A 17,092-nucleotide genomic window follows, 5' to 3' on the forward strand; every position below is an offset into this window, starting at 1 on the left:
CCCTTCCTGGTGAGTCTCCGCGTTCGACGCCTCCACAGGGAAGTGCCGGTTGCTCGAGAATTTCAGATGGTTCAGGAAATGGGGATCGATGCAACGACGCGGGCAGCTGTGCTGTACCTACTGTGATTGCATTTGCCTGCAGGCTATGGCTAAAGCGGCGGTCCTGGGTGGTGGTGCCCGTGAGGTGTTCGGCGTATTGCGCCACTCGACCAGGATGGCCTCTGATGGCAGGCGTAGACGGGCGTCAGTCATGAGATCTGTGGTAAGGATGCTATGCGTTCGCCCTTTCTGATTCATGTGCAAACCTTCGAAAAATGGCAGATGCATTCAATGCTTGCGGCTTCACGCCTGGTTGCCCTTGGTCCATTGCTAACCAGCTCTTTCATGGCAAATGTTTCCGAATTCTAACCATTGTGAGGTGTTAGAGATGCCCTTGTAGCGGAGGCGAAGGTTCTATTGTTTATTAGAAGTTATGGTTTCAGGTAGGACAAGTACTATTAGTGCCACACACTATGTAGTGTCCCAGTCAACTTAACTATTTGAGCCGGCATGTAAAACTTCACACACATTTTGGACTCCCCCCATATTCTTGTATGCTTGTAGCGATTTATGAGATTCATACCATCATGTGGCGAACACATTGAGCTACTTTGTTGAAACAACAAACTGAGGCATCTGAGCTACTAAAGTAACTTATGAGAATCAACTTATTTGAAAATTAACCCCTATTGCAATGTGCAGCAGGAGCTAATCGTCTAGATACTGAGACATATGCATTGAAGCATTTCTAGAAGCAAGGCTAGGTAAGGGATATAATAACAAACGAGTCTAGAGTCTAGGCATCACCAAAAGCTAATGCTAAAGACAGTTTTCTGTTCTCCATGTATGCCCTGAGCAAATAAGTTTGCTCACTGAGACATGTAACAGAAAATTATCAGTCAACAAACATAGTTTGAACTGTAGTACGATGGTTAAAGGTTAATTGAAAATGTTATAAGTTTGGTGCTGTGCATCCACTGCTTCAAGAAGCCTCTTAGCCACTGCACACGCATAAACTGAGGAGCCTTCAGGTACCTGCATGAGTGTGGATGATGAAGCATTACGAATATATTACTATCAATGCTGAGATAGTTGTGGGAAAAGACTTCTTTGTGCAACTTTAAATGAAAAAAATGTATATTACCTTGGTGTTAAACATGAATATATGGTGATCACCTATTATCCCGCCAACGGCGTGGATTAGGTCCAGTTGGAACTCATCTAGAACCTTTGCAGCATGAAACAAAGAATTGTCCTTCTTCTTTTCAGTGAGCTTGATGTTTACTTCATCATCCACTATGCGGACATCAACATGGCACTCTTTTGACCTCCTCTGAACCCACGAGCTCCTTATCGATCCATTGAGCTGATTGTCTTGATCATCCCTGATTGGCTTCATTGATGAGCTCTCACCATCAGCAGCTGCCTGGTGATCCAACTTTATCCTCTTCTCCCTATTATTGCCATGCTTCTTCTGCTCCACAAGGATCTTTAGTTCCTTAACTGTTCGATTAAGCTCATCTATGTACTCAATGGCATCGCCTACTATAGAAGCCCTGTCATTCTGGAGTAATAGTAATGCAATATTTTTTAGTACCATCTCCATGAAATAAGTGCCCCAAAAGGCCAAAAAGTACAACATAGGATCTCTATCTGTCATCTAATCTACTACCATATTTTTTCGAAGTTAACCCCATGGTGTTGTTGTCTAATTGACTAAGACAAAATGAGATCAGGGTAACCTTATGAGGATAACACTGCTCTAGCACAAAATTATATAGCACAAGAAATGTCTCAAAATTGATCCTTTTTTCCCTCCAAGTCAATTACAAGGCATTAGCACACTAAATTTAGACGAATGAGGTGAACACTAATATATTACTATGTAACAAGGTGAGGAATTATGCTATACCACTTTAGTTATCAGTAAATAACAGCACTGTGAGGAATTATGTATTGACAATCACATTGAATATGATATTATTATCAGATTGCATGTTCTGTAATCTGTAAACCTATGTAACAAGGTGTAGTGGAACTTAAAGAATTGTTCAAGAGATAAGTCCAGCAAAAAATATCCCCTGTAATTACTTAATTTGTGTTTATTTATAAACCTATACATCAGGCAGATGAATGCAGAATTTATGATAATGACATTGCTCACTGTGCTGAACTGCTGGTTTATTTGACTCTTCTCTTCACTTGATTTTAATAAGGTTAATGAAAATTTTGAATCAATTTGAGACTCTTGAGAGAGAGTCACTAAATTATTTGCAGTCAAAAGAGCTAATTTATATTATGAGTACATGATGAATGGACAAACCTTGGTAGGATTTGGGAAGAGCATTCTCAAAGTCCTGTACTTCACATTTAGCTGCTCCCGCCTCTCTCTCTCAGTTGCAAAATTAGCTTTTACCTTGCCCTTCCCAAACTCACCCTTCCCTCTTCTGCATTCCAGTACGCTATCAAACTGTCTATCATCTATCTCCTGAAACAAATCTCCTACGCTTCCAGCTCCAATCATAACTTCTCTTTCATCCTCACTGGGAAACAGCCCATAATTCTGTGGCAGTGAATGGCATATATCATTTGCCAGATGAGGTTGAGTAGCATGATACCCTAAGTGCACGGATGAATCACCAGTGAACATCAACCCATTGTCTGGAATTGCTGCTACTCCTGTAAGCTCACCATTAAGATCCAAATAGTTACTACCATTCAGCACTGGATCACCGAAGACAGATGTTGCTGGAGGAAATGCTGAAGCAACATTGATCCGAAGAAGATTTAGGAGATCAGGTGCAGGTGTGTAAGCACCATTTGGATACAGTGCAGCATCATACTGTTGGATCTCTGGTTCAACCAACAAGTTTTCTGGATATTCTCCAAACTGATGGTTAATGATTTGATCTTGGATAGTGCAGCCAGAAGGATCCCAGCTTGTAGTTTCTCCTGGGGGAGCTTCTTGTTCCAAGTCAATTCCCAGTTGGTGCTGAAGGAGATTGGTTCCTCCTACATCTTCAGAGGAAAAATTGGTTGGCCTTGAGAGTGCTTCTGTGGAAAAGGAGGGAACTTTGAACTTCTGTAGCTCAATGCTTGTGTCATCGTTGCCTTTAGGAATTTGAGAAGAGTCATGGATCAAAGATCCTGCCATGAGGCACTGATCATGGGAGCTTTCAAAATATCCACCCCCGGCAATCATTTTGGTAAAACAGTACCTGCTACCTTCTCTCCAAATCTAAATCAACATAGTTTGGAAAGTGGTGAGCACAAGTATCCTTTGAACTCAATTTTGAGACAAACGAAATGCAAAATGATGCCGAAGAACCAACACCATCATAAATGAGAACCGAATATAGCTACAATAGAAATGGTATTGCTTGTACTTCGCATAGCAAGGGGAAAGTATGACTCTGATGCATGTCACAGTAGATATAGTTCAATCAGGCATGGAACAGTTCAGTTGGACTGGCTGTTTTGGTTGTTTCAAGGGAAGGTAGAGCCGTGGAGTCGAAGCTTGGCAGTCTGGCTGTCTGTTATTTCCGTGTAGAGAAGTTTCTTATAGCTTGATATTTGAGACATGAAGCAACTTTGCTTGTTGCAGACCTAACAAACTCCTTACCATCTTTTTGCACCCCACTAATCATATTCATATTGATGTGCTTGAAAAAAAACATATTCTTATTGATGTTTCATATCATGTGCTTCAACCACCCAATCTCATAAATACTGCAAAATCTGAATAGCATGATATCCCTGGTTAATCATTAAATGAAAGACTGATCAGCTGAAAGACGCACTAAAATCTATGATGTTTTTTTTGAATTTTGATATTGTCAATTAAATTTTATAGGAGCATAACTAATTATGATTTGCATCTGCAAACAGCAGTAGTAAGTTCAAGATGAGCACATACCTTTCTTTCTTTTGCCTTAGCTGTTTTCAGTGAAGGGGGGTTTGTTTACGAAGTAGCAACTCAAAGACTCACAATGCAAAGTTTCTGTGCTATGGCAAGGGTATTATAGTGGAAGGTCATGAGCAATAATTTGGTCACCACACAAAAGTGGTGGGATAGTAAAATAGAAGTATGTGTCTGTAGCAAAGACAATCAATTTGCAGAGGTGTCCTGTGAACCATATAAGAATGGTCAAAGTAAAGGGCTATCATATGATTATTATTATAGCCATTCTTGTTATGAAGAGGCACGAAACGAGAAAGACGGAAACCTCACACCCTTTGGATTGGCATCTTTGATGTTATTCGGCTGTAGGAAGTTGAAAAGTGTAAGTCATGCCTTCTGCCTCCTCAACATTTTTTATGAATGTACTGGTGCAGCTATGCTTTGAGAAACTAAATCTTGAACTATGGAACTACCTACAAGATATTCAAATTCGAAGATCAAATCTTTCATTATGGAATTGTGATGTCAGCATTAGTTATCTAAGCTCATTTGTGTTGACGCATATCAGTGTGGTGTTCTTGATCTTGTGATTTCTAAAAGTTCTGGATTTTTCTCCCATCATGTTACCAAATGTCAACAAATCTAGAACCAAAACAGAATTTCTAAGGATCAAGTGCTAGCCTGATATGTAGTTGATTACATCACAAAACTGAGTTCCTCTCAATCTGACAATAGGAAACACCATGTATAACCGAGGGCGAGGGGTGAGGGATGGTGATGATATGTATGCTCCACTGCATGTCATTAGTAGCTCATACCTTAAGATTCTGCTGTGGTCCTGTATGATAAACTGGATCAGCTGCATTCAAGTACTGTACCTTTTCGTTTTGCATATCCAAATCTCAGAAAAGAGTTCCCAATCATAAGAACTGAATACCTAAATATTTATCATTATTTCTCTTTGAGTCAAATTCTTTTGCTCCTCATATGATTGTAATTGTGCTTACTCATGAATACCGTCTTCGGTGTTTGATATTTTCTTATATTTTGTTGGCTTGTTGTGGTATATAGTACTCGTGTTGCCCCTTCAGAACATTTCACTCTGAATGCCCAATTTCTGTTAAAGAAGGTGATCAAATTGACGTTTATTGCAGTCTGCAGTTCTTGCAGCTGTCCATGTGGGATCTGGTGCTCATCAGTTCACTTTACACAACTCCTTGCATCTAGGATGCACAATGGTATCAGGAGAAGTTTCAATCCTGATGTAAGATCTCATGCTTGCAGCATTTACTACAATTATTTTGAGTGAAGCAGGCAGAAAAAAAGACAGATATCATAATTTAGCCATAGAACTATAGAAGTTGATGAGTTCTCATCTGTGCAATGTCTAGAAGGGCTCATTTTGACAATTGTCGTTCATTTATAACATCATTTGATTAAGTTCCCAATCAACACAGGTAAGCTTAGTTATTACAACCACTTCATGTGTGTCAAGAAACTAGCATTGTTAATTGGCGCCAACAGAACAAGTTTCATTACTTCAAAGTTGTTCAGTTTTACATAGCCAGATTATTAGAAAAGGTAATAATCATAACTGTTGTTCAGTTTTGGGCACCTTGACATGGTTGCTTAGCAAGCAGAATTTGTTTATTGTTCTCCTTGGCATTCATCCTTTTTTTTTAATCTTTTGCAGATTTGGAGTTCCTTCTTTTTTAACAAAATAGCATGGAGTTCATTTATCCTGCAATTGAGGCTCGACCAGACTGAAGAAAGCAAGTAACCGTTTATGATCACTTATGATTATTTAATTACATATTTACATGCCTAAGTAAGAACACAAATACACTATTGGAGGATAGTGACCGAGATTGTTCACTGTATGCAATTTAAACTCAGTTGATGGGGAATGAAGTGATTTATAGCTCTGTTATACGCAATCATTATTTTTTCAGTTTGAGTCTGGAATGAGCTACGACTTCCGCAAGAATATAAGAACTGAGGAAAATAAAGGGAAATAACGAAGCTCACAGTAGCATCCTAATGCATAAAAGATAAATTGTTTGCAACTGAATTTTATTTTTCTTGTACGATAGATGGAGCAATTGAAGGCCATGGCAAGAACAGCCTTGAAGGGTTTCCTCTGAAATCTGAATCAAGTCCAGGCGCTGCTAAACCCCTTATATGGACTGAGGAAGCAGCGACGGCGAAGTGAGGGCCTTATCGTTGCCTCCCGTCCTTCCTCCTCCAAGGGATCGCGAGAACGCTGCTGCTAACTGTTGGTGATATGCCCAAGAGCCCATCATCACAATACGGTTTAAAGGCCCAAGTGGATATTGATCTAAGAGGGATTAGGGTTACTAATGGGCCTATGAGATAGAAGCCCATTAGTACGCCCTATATATATGAGGGAGGGGCTAGGGGGGCGATGACCTGAGCCGCGCCACCTCCCTAACCGCCGCCCCTCCCTCTCTCTCGGCCGCCGTCCTTGCCGTGCGTGCGGTGCTAGCACACCGACGCCCGGCGTTTCATCCCTGTACGTGTGGACTCCGTGGAGGCGCTGCTGCGACTGCTGTGCTGATCGGCTGCTGGGATCAAGTACGAGGAGCTCGGTTCGTGGGACGTGATCGACTACTTCCTCTACATCGACGCGCGACTTCTTCCGCTGCGCTGCGCGTCTAGTGGTAACGATCTATGATCTTCTACTCGCAAGTATCTTGGGTTTATGCGGTAGTGATGCTAGCATAGCCTATCCGTTTCCCTACAGTGGTATCAGAGCCATCTTGCGTAGTTTTTGGTCTGGATCTTTTGCATATAGGTGATATGTTGTTGTAGTAGATTGGATCTATTACTTTTGCACGGTTTGATTAGATCAATTGGTCATAAGAGGTTAAAACTGGAGCGAGTTGATTGCGCGGCATGTGACAAAAGATTAGTTTGTGTTCTTTCTCTGTTATGCATACGACATGTCCCTACCGGCTGGAATCACCATCGGGACTAACTGTGTGCATAGTCAGTAGATTGAACCAACAGATCAAGGTCATGTGTAGATGCAGTCTTCTCAAGTGCAAAGTTTGCACGGTCAAGGTGATTGACCTAGTGAAAATTGAGGCATTATGAATGGCTCGGATTTGAGGTGATGCGATCACTTTGATGAGATTTTCATAGGGATTCCATAGATGCGATCTGTGTAATTCCGTGAGGTTTTCAGGGCGCTGCCCTGAGACCCGCGGGGGACCGCCGTTGCTTTCTCGCTGTAGCGGCTTCCCAAGCACTACTTTGGTAGAACACGTCGTACGCCTAACTTGTTTTTGCAGGGTGTGATGTGAATGGTATGACCTCAATGTCATGTGATGATGTATGTGATGATTTGTGCGACCTGCGTGTCGCAAGTTAACACAATCGGGTTGAGGTTGCACCATTATTGTATAACGACCTGCGTGTCGACTTGTGATGTTTGAATCCTCATGTAATTATTTCACTAGCTATTAGATGTAGTAGCTTAGTATCTTTTCATGGAGGTTTCAATCATGATGGCGATGATGATCACCACAAGACAGGACGGATGGCAATGGAGGTCACCTTGGAGCCATGGCGATGGAGCCCATTGTGATGCAAGAGGCCATACTATTCACAATATAATATGATTATATGTCTGTGATGTTTATTTTCCTGTCATACTATTCTTTCATGCTTTTACATATGGTGGATGCTTTAATCATGATAGAATAGCTTCCCTCAGAAAAATTTGAGTTTTTGATGCCTTTTACCAATAGCTGCACCTATAAATTTTGATCGTTGTGTGGTAGGTTTACCAAAGTAGAGTACCCTCAGCTATCAATTTTGTATAGGGTGGATGTCGGACATTCACAAGCATAGTATTGGTTTACTCAGCAAAGCTATCAAAACAGTTTTGGGCTTTAAGGCATAGGGTTGGGGCCGGGGCATTGGATGCCACCCAACAAACAAGAGTCGCATAGAGATGTGATTAGTAATTTGTTACTTACCTGTATCACTACTTTTCTAGCCGTGATGCTAAAGCTCACTAGAATTTTAGTGATTATGGATCTTGAACCACTATATGTCATTAGAGGGAAGATGACTTTGATATAGTAGGTTGTCTTTTGTTAAATCAGTTAATGAAAATCTTTACATAAACTTAGTGCTGAAATCTTGCTTTACTTTAATGTTGTAGATCATGTCTGCCAGTAACAATTCCGCTTTCAATTTGCGTTCTGTTCTTGAGAAAGAAAAGTTGAATGGAACAAACTTTATTGATTGGTACCGCAACCTGAGAATTGTTCTCAGGCAAGAGAAAAAGAAGTATGTTCTTGAGCAGCCATATCCTGATGATCTCCCTGACAATGCAACTGCTGCTGATCGCAGAGCTTATGAGAAGCACTGCAATGACTCACTTGATGTCAGCTGTCTGATGCTCGCCACCATGTCCTCTGATCTGCAGAAGCAGTATGAGCATGCGGATGCTCATACCATGATCGAGGGGCTGCGTGGGATGTTTCAGAACCAAGCCAGGACTGAGAGGTTCAATATCTCAAAATCCTTGTTTGCGTGCAAGCTGGCAGAAGGTAGCCCAGTCAGTCCTCATGTGATCAAAATGATTGGTTACATTGAGACTTTGGATAGACTTGGTTCTGAACTTCACCAAGACTTGGCTACTGATGTTATTCTCCAGTCGCTCCCGGCGAGCTATGAGCCTTTTATCATGAACTTTCAGATGAATGGCTTGGATAAAACATTGAGTGAGTTGCATGGGATGCTAAAAACAGCAGAGGAGAGCATTAAGAAGAATCCCAATCATGTGATGATGATTCAGAAGGGGAACAAAAAGAAGAAGCGTTGGACGCCTCCTAATCCCAAAGGTAAAGGCAAGGAAAAGAGTTCCGGTGGTGAGTCCTCAGGCTCTAAGCTAAAGCCAGCACCTAAGGCCAAATCTGGCCCTACTTCTGAAGATGAATGCTTCCACTGTCATGAAAAGGGACATTGGTCTAGGAACTGCAAGAAGTACTTGGAAGAAAAGAAAAAGAAGAAGGGAAGTGAGACTTCCACTTCAGGTATAAATGTTATAGAAATAAATATTGCATTATCTTCTAGTGAATCATGGGTATTTGATACTGGATCGATGATTCACACTTGCAAATCGTTGCAGGGTCTAAGTGAGACTAGAAGATTTGCAAGAGGCGAGTTGGACGTTCGGGTCGGCAATGGCGCAAAGGTTGCGGTGTTGGCGGTCGGCACCTACCACTTGTCTCTACCCTCTGGATTAGTTTTGGAATTAAATAATTGTTATTGCATTCCTGCTTTGAGCAAGAACATTATTTCTTCTTCATGTTTGGAAGAAGTTGGTGATTTTAAGATTGTAATTGAGAACAAACGTTGTTCTATCTTTTGCAATGGTATTTTTTATGCTCATTGTCCATTGGTGAATGGATTATATGTTCTTGATCTTGAGGATAAATCTGTCTGTAACATTAATACTAAGAGGCTTAGACCAAATGATTTGAATCCCACTTTTATTTGGCATTGTCGCTTAGGTCATATAAATGAGAAACGCATTGAACAACTCCATAAAGATGGATTGTTAATCTCATTTGATTTTGAATCATTTGACACATGTGAGTCTTGTTTGCTTGGAAAGATCACCAAAGCGCCTTTCACTGGTCAGAGTGAGAGGGCGAGTGACTTGTTGGGACTTGTACATACCGATGTATGTGGACCAATGAGCTCAATAGCTAGAGGTGGTTTTCAGTACTTCATTACTTTCACTGATGACTTTAGTAGATATGGCTATATCTACTTAATGAGGCACAAGTCTGAATCGTTTGAAAAGTTCAAAGAATTTCAGAATGAAGTACAAAATCAATTAGGCAAGACAATTAAATTTCTGCGATCTGATCGTGGAGGAGAATATTTGAGCCTTGAATTTGGTGATCATTTGAAGCAATGTGGAATTATTCCGCAGCTAACTCCGCCCGGAACGCCTCAATGGAATGGGGTATCCGAACGGAGGAACCGAACCTTGTTGGACATGGTTAGGTCCATGATGAGCCAAGCTGATCTTCCATTGTTATTTTGGGGTTATGCTCTTGAAACTGCTGCGTTCACACTGAATAGGGTTCCAAGTAAGTCTGTTGAGAAGACATCATATGAGATATGGACTGGGAAGCGTCCCGGATTATCTTTTCTCAAAGTTTGGGGATGTGAGGCTTATGTCAAACGTTTGATGTCAGATAAGCTCACTCCAAAGTCAGACAAATGTTTCTTTGTGGGGTATCCTAGGGAAACCAAAGGATATTATTTTTACAATAAGGCGGAAGGCAAAGTGTTTGTCGCTCGCAATGGTGTTTTCTTAGAAAAGGAGTTTCTCTCAAAAGGATTTAGTGGGAGCAAGGTGCAACTTGAAGAAATTCAGGAAACACCCGAAACTGTTTCAGCACCCACTGAAGATCCACGGGATGTGCAAGATGTTGCACAACCCGTAGTTGAGGCACCAGCCCCACGAAGGTCTATAAGGGCACGTCGCGCTACTGACAAGCTCAACCTCCTTATTACGGAGGAGCGCCATGTATTATTGATGGAAAATGATGAGCCCTTGACCTACAAAGAAGCAATGCTGGGACCCGACTCCGACAAATGGCTTGAAGCCATGGAATCCGAGTTAAAATCCATGCATGATAATCAAGTTTGGAACTTGGTCGATCAGATTGACAGTGTAAGACCTGTCGACTGTAAGTGGATTTTTAAGAAAAAATTAGACATGGATGGAAATGTTCACATCTATAAGGCACAATTGGTGGCGAAAAGGTTTCCGACAAATTCAAGGTGTTGACTATGAGGAAACCTTTTCGCCCGTCGCAATGCTAAAGTATGTTCGGATTCTCCTAACAATTGCCGCATATTATGACTATGAGATATGGCAAATGGATGTCAAAACCGCTTTTCTTAATGGACATCTAAGTGAGGATGTGTATATGACACAGCCTGAAGGTTTTGTCGATCCTAAAAATGCTGGGAAAATATGTAAGCTTCAGAGGTCCATCTATGGATTGAAGCAAGCATCTCGGAGTTGGAATATTCGTTTTGATGAAGTAGTCAAAGGGTTTGGCTTCATCAAGAATGAAGATGAGCCTTGTGTTTACAAAAAGGCTAGTGGGAGCGCACTTGTGTTTCTGGTCCTATATGTGGATGACATATTACTGATCGGAAATGATATTCCAATGCTTGAAGCCGTTAAAACCTCATTGAAAAAGAGTTTTTCGATGAAGGATTTAGGAGAGGCGGCTTATAGTCTGGGTATTAGGATCTATAGAGATAGATCAAAAAGGCTAATTGGATTGAGCCAAGACACGTACATTGACAAGATATTGAATCGGTTCAATATGCAAGATTCCAAGAAAGGTTTCTTGCCAATGTCACATGGCATTACTCTAAGCAAGAGTCAGTGTGCTACGACACCTGATGAGCAAAAGAGGATGAGTACGATTCCTTATGCTTCAGCCATAGGGTCGATCATGTATGCTATGCTTTGCACGCGCCCAGATGTTTCCTTTGCTCTAAGTGTTACGAGCAGGTATCAGTCAGATTTCGGTGAACCTCACTGGACAATTGTAAAGAGTATCCTTAAGTACTTGAGAAGAACTAAGGATATGTTCCTAATATTTGGAGGCGAAGATGAGCTCCTTGTAAAGGGTTACACCGATGCTAGTTTTCAAACAGACAAAGATGACTCCAAATCGCAATCCGGTTTTGTTTTCTGCCTCAATGGTGGGGCAGTGAGCTGGAAGAGTTCCAAGCAAGATACGGTGGCTGATTCGACGACAGAGGCCGAGTATATTGCAGCTTCCGAAGCTGCAAAAGAAGCTGTTTGGATCAGAAAGTTTGTTTCTGACTTGGGTGTTGTTCCTAGTGCGTCCAGTCCAGTGGACCTCTATTGTGATAATAGTGGTGCCGTTGCACTAGCAAAGGAGCCTAGAACAACTAAGAAGTCCAGACATATACTGCGAAAGTATCACCTCATCCGTAACTTTGTTGAGAGAGGTGATGTGAAGGTTTGCAAGGTGCACACGGATTCAAACGTTGCTGATCCGTTGACGAAGCCTCTCCCACAACCAAAGCATGAGGCGCACATGAGATCTATGGGTATTAGATACTTACATCAGTGATTCTAGTGTGCGTGGGAGATTTTGTGTCATGAGTATGTTTATGTAATGATAAATAATTGTTATTTATTCCATGGATGATTATTTTACATTGATTATCAAGTATGTGACTTGTTCGTGAAACTCTTTGTTGAAAATGATATGATTCTAAATTATCCCTAGTTTATGTCGTTGTGTGGGACAACAACGACGTTGAGACTAGCACATGCATTAATTGATGATCATGTTTCACGGATCATGGATATGGAGATATCGGATTAATGATGTGGACACATGTTGGTGAACATGGTGTTGGATTGACCCACTCCAAGACAATGTTGGGATTGTTATTTTGTATGTGCCATCAGTTGTTCTTGAGTGTTATACCTACTGAATCCTTAGACCTGAGATCGCCATTGTTTTTCACTGTGTGTAGTGGTGCATCTTGGGGCTGCTAAACGCTACTCTGTGACTGGGTAGTTACAAAAGCAGCTTACAGGTATGTCATGAAACATGGAATGGGATGTGAGCGGATCAAGATGGAATTTGCCCCTCCTAGATAACGGGAGAGATATCTCTGGGCCCCTCGAGATAGTTGGATTTGAAAGTGCATGGCCATGCCAAAGTGATTAAAGAGTTAATCATGATGACTAAAGGTTAGTTATGAATAGAATCCACTATTAGATCGAGAGAATGGTCGAGCTATCACAAAGGTGGCACGCATCTCGCTTTGAGCTTGACTGGTATCGTGTGGCAAAGGGATCGGTGTATGAGTATATCTATGGTTCGGCCGATATGATCTTTATGTGTATTTGTGAGTCACTATGCCCTGCTAGGTGCCGCTATTGACTTGTGATTCGGAAATGATTTCCGATCACGACCACCTACACATGAACCTAACGGGTCACACACTTAAGGGGTTTGGAATGTTGGAAAGCTTGCATGTATGATTGTCTCTAGTGCAAGTGGGAGATTATTGGTGATATGCCCAAGAGCCCATCATCACAATACGGTTTAAAGGCCCAAGTGGATATTGATCCAGGAGGGATTAGGGTTACTAATGGGCCTATGAGATAGAAGCCCATTAGTACGCCCTATATATATGATGGAGGGGCTGGGGGGCGATGACCTGAGCCGCGCCACCTCCCTAGCCGCCGCCCCTCCCTCTCTCTCGGCCGCCGCCCTTGCCGTGCGTGCGGTGCTAGCACACCGACGCCCGGCGTTTCATCCCCGTACGTGTGGACTCCGTGGAGGCGCTGCTGCGACTGCTGTGCTGATCGGCTGCTGGGATCAAGTACGAGGAGCTCGGTTCGTGGGACGTGATCGACTACTTCCTCTACATCGACGCGCGACTTCTTCCGCTGCGCTGCGCGTCTAGTGGTAACGATCTATGATCTTCTACTCGCAAGTATCTTGAGTTTATGCGGTAGTGATGCTAGCGTAGCCTACCCGTTTCCCTACACTAACATCCACTGCTCTCTGACATCTTGGGGCGCCGCGCAGCGGAGTCTCGAGCTGACTGGATGGAGATGAAGAGAAGACGCTGGGTTGTTTTTTTTAAAAAAAAATTAAAGGAGGGAGAGGGAGACGTCTCATGCCCTCCTTGCTGCGGCTGGATTCCCGGTGGGTTGCTGGGGGCATGCGGAAAGCATTCGGCGCAGCTTCGTAACGGCACTGGTCCTTGCAGATGAGCACACGGTTCCTCTGCGACGTGCCAACGGCCAGTTCCCAGTTCCCTTTCTGAAGATCACATGTGTGTTCAGTGTTCTCGCTTTCTGTAGCATGTCCAATGTGTTTTGTTCAGCCAGTGTTCACAAATTTAAACTGATTTCTGGAGGCATGAGCTGTCCGTGGGAGTTTGTTAACTCTGGATCTCTGACAAACTTACACGATCATGTCTGATGTAAACAGGAGAGCAGTGCTTTTATTTTAGCATAGGAGATCAGTGCATGTACTGGCGAAGCTCTTCGCCCCTGAAATCAACCAGTCACGTTCAATGGACGCTTCCCCTCGTTCCTCAGTCACCACCATGGAGCGAGGCGGTTTTTTTATTCTTATATTTTTCAATTTCGTTTTTTACAAAAATATATTTTTGTTTTTGAAATTTGCAGGAATATATCCGGCCGCCCTGCTGCCGGGCGGCAGTTTTTTGCAGAAAAGTCCCTAGAGGACCGGTCGCCCGGCAGCGGGGCGGCCGGCCCCCAAGGCCGCCCAACAGCGGGGCGGCAGGCACCGGCCGTCCGGTAGCGGGGCGACCGGCTCTCCCATCCTTATATAAGGGTTGGCTGGTCCCCCACCCCTTATTTGCATCACTAAAATTTCAGAAACCAAGAAAATAGAGGGGGGAGGGAGAGAGGCGAAGCCCTGCCGGATTTTCGAGCCGGCGACTGCAGGTAACCAAAATTCTTTTACGCTTTACAAATAGATTATGTTGTAATTATTTTTGTTGACACAGTAGATTAGCAATCAGTTTGTGATACAGTACATTAGCAATCTGATTGCGCACTTGTGATTGTCAGAGCTCAACACCATGGCCTCCTCAGGATCCACCTACATTCCACGGAGTAAAGTGAGGGAAACAGTCCCCCAAGGAGTCCAAGTGCCTATGTGCTTTTGCGGATCCTTGTGCAAGCTAATGAAATTCAGGGTTTTAGGGGGACGACTTTGGCATGAGGTTCTTCATGTGCGAGAATTACGAGTATGATCCGCCCAAGCATTACGGCAAGGATCGAGCAAAGGTACTACAAAACACTATAAGAGTTTGCCACTTTCGGATCTGGTAATGACTTCTAACATGATTTGGGGAAAGACTCCACCGCCCCTATGTGATTTCGTGCAGTGGTTAGACACCGAGCAATCTCAGCAGGATAAGGACCATGTTGAGCGTCAAGCAAGGTGGGCTGCACAAAGGTGGCAACGGATGCTGCATGAAGAACAGATGGAGGAGAAGCGCAAGAAAGATCAGGAAGAGATTCAGAAGAGAATTGCAGAAGTGGAACGTCAGAAGGCAGCGGAACGTGAAGATGATAGGGAGAGGAAGCGAGAGAGGGCCCGCCGTACTAAGGAAGCATGGCCTGAAGCTATTAGGAAGGGAAAATATCACCGGTGCACTCAGTAAAGCACCATCATGTAATCCCGGCATTTTAAATTTCCTAAGGCATGTCAGGTTTAGTCACAACACGAGGTTACCGTGTTGCACATGCCACTGTTTTTCATTGTTAAAGTACCTAGTTTACAGCAAAGGTCTCAACATTATTTACCGTAGTAGTACGAATGTCTTAGTACTCTGCTTTGTAATCGTAGTATTGTTTACAAAATTGTATTGTAAGCCGGGAATTTATGGTTCAACCTACCTTACCCTTCTATTTTTAGTACACTACATTCAGTGAGCAATCTAATTCAAGCAACCTACACATTTAGAACTGCAACCAAGAAATCTTAGTACACAAATACCTTCGTATTATTACATGCTACCATCTGGTTCAAATACATATCCATACATAACGAAATGTAATTATCACATACAGGTGGGAATACATATCCATACATCTGGTTCAAATACATATCCATACATAACGAAATCTAAACGCGACGGGCTCCAAAATCCGGAGGCAATCCATCGGTGGGATTCCTAGAAGGTCCAACCTCGGCACCAGCATTATCTTTATGCATTTTAGGGCACTTCTTGTAAGTGTGACCGTATGCTCCCCACATGTTGCATCATTTTTTTTCTTCTTTTCTACCTCAGACTCATTCATTCCGTTACGGATACGAAGTGTTTGCCGTCGACCTATCCCTCTCCTAGCATCTGGATTGGGAATGTACATTGGAGGGATATTTGGTGTAGTGAATGATCCCAGACTGTCTATGCCATATATCTCATGGCCCCAAGTGTGCACAGCGGTTTCTTTTCTGTAATATTCAGAAACAAAAACCCCAGGTTCCAACCCAGATTTTGAACATGCCGCAATGACATGGGAACATGGTAAGTGAAGAAGTTGTGGCTTCTTGCATCTGCAAAACACCTTGCCTTCCGACGTTATCAAGCAATCCTGAACCACCCTTTGTCTGCGGACACCCTGACCTGTCCTGTCCTTGCATAAAACCTCAAACCTTTGATCCTTTATGCCCATGGAAACCACTCTGTGATATTGAGTTTTTTCAATCTTTTCTTTCATGTCTTTAGTGACCATATTACAAAAAACTACTCGTGGATTATTAAGTAAGACAACAGCTGTCTGGTATCGCTCTCTGAAGTACCTTGTGCATCCGTACATGATGAACTCAAATATGCCAACAAGAGGAAATCCACGAACATGACGCATTACCATGTTGTAATACTCTGCGTGGTTGGTTGTCTCGATCCCATATCGACGCCCACCAGTGTCGTATAGAATTGACCACTTCTCCTTAGGTGCATCCTTGATCCACTGTGTGAAAGGTCCGCCACCTGAACGTCTACGGCTGGAGGTTGAGGCATATTCCTTTAGCAGCTCGGCGCACATGTTATCTAGCACCTGCCACAAAACATCGAACTTCCGCTGCTAATTCTGAATGCACAACCTCTTGAACAAATTCATAAGTTTCTTATTCTTGAAGCGCTCATAAAAATTTGCACCCATATGCCTTATGCACCACCTACTCACAACATCTGGCCATAGAGGAGGTTGTCCTCGACTTCCTTCATGTAGTTGCTTTATTGCTGCTAGAAGACCTGCATGCCTGTCACTGATGAGGCAAACATCAGGCCTTGCAGCAACAACGTGAATCTTCACACGTTCAAGGAACAAGTACCATCTCTCTGTGTTCTCATTCTCAACAAAAGCAAAGGCGATGGGAACCACATGCTTGTTGCAATCAATTCCAATCGCTGTCAGTATTGTCTCCTTATATTTCTCTGTCAAGAATGTGCCGTCGATACACAGAACAGGAAGACAATATATAAATGCCCACACACATGCACCAAGGCAGAAGAAAGCACGGAGCAGAAATCCAGGTC

General features: G+C 42.8%; 1 protein-coding gene and 1 long non-coding RNA gene across 3 annotated transcripts; one reads left to right on the forward strand and one right to left on the reverse strand.

Annotated features, from left to right (window-relative positions):
- Nucleotides 1–822: 822 nt before the first annotated feature.
- Nucleotides 823–3,271, reverse strand: LOC120681584 (transcription factor EAT1-like). Its single transcript, XM_039963123.1, has 3 exons — nucleotides 2,363–3,271; nucleotides 1,184–1,603; nucleotides 823–1,074 (listed from the first exon to the last, which is right to left on the reverse strand). Exons 1-3 carry the CDS (start codon nucleotides 3,239–3,241, stop codon nucleotides 979–981), a joined length of 1,395 nt encoding a protein of 464 aa, XP_039819057.1. The 5' UTR covers nucleotides 3,242–3,271; the 3' UTR covers nucleotides 823–978.
- Nucleotides 2,769–5,877, forward strand: LOC120681586. Of its 2 annotated transcripts, XR_005677915.1 has the most exons (3): nucleotides 2,769–5,204; nucleotides 5,398–5,521; nucleotides 5,634–5,877. It is a non-coding gene; the product is annotated as an uncharacterized LOC120681586 (long non-coding RNA). The 2 variants fall into 2 exon arrangements; XR_005677914.1 differs by lacking the exon at nucleotides 5,398–5,521 and having other exon boundaries at nucleotides 2,777–5,204.
- The last annotated feature ends 11,215 nt before the right edge of the window (nucleotides 5,878–17,092 follow it).

Source organism: Panicum virgatum, chromosome 7N, assembly GCF_016808335.1.
Source record: "Panicum virgatum strain AP13 chromosome 7N, P.virgatum_v5, whole genome shotgun sequence".
NCBI lineage: Eukaryota > Viridiplantae > Streptophyta > Magnoliopsida > Poales > Poaceae > Panicum > Panicum virgatum.

Bases quoted from the DNA above. Each gene is read 5' to 3' on its own strand.
- LOC120681584 (XM_039963123.1), bottom strand. From the start codon at position 3,241: ATGATTGCCGGGGGTGGATATTTTGAAAGCTCCCATGATCAGTGCCTC. The intron at 1,604-2,362 runs GTTTGTCCATTC...CTATTACTCCAG, and splicing joins TCTTCCCAAATCCTACCAAG to AATGACAGGGCTTCTATAGT. The intron at 1,075-1,183 runs GTAATATACATT...ACACTCATGCAG, and splicing joins TATTCATGTTTAACACCAAG to GTACCTGAAGGCTCCTCAGT.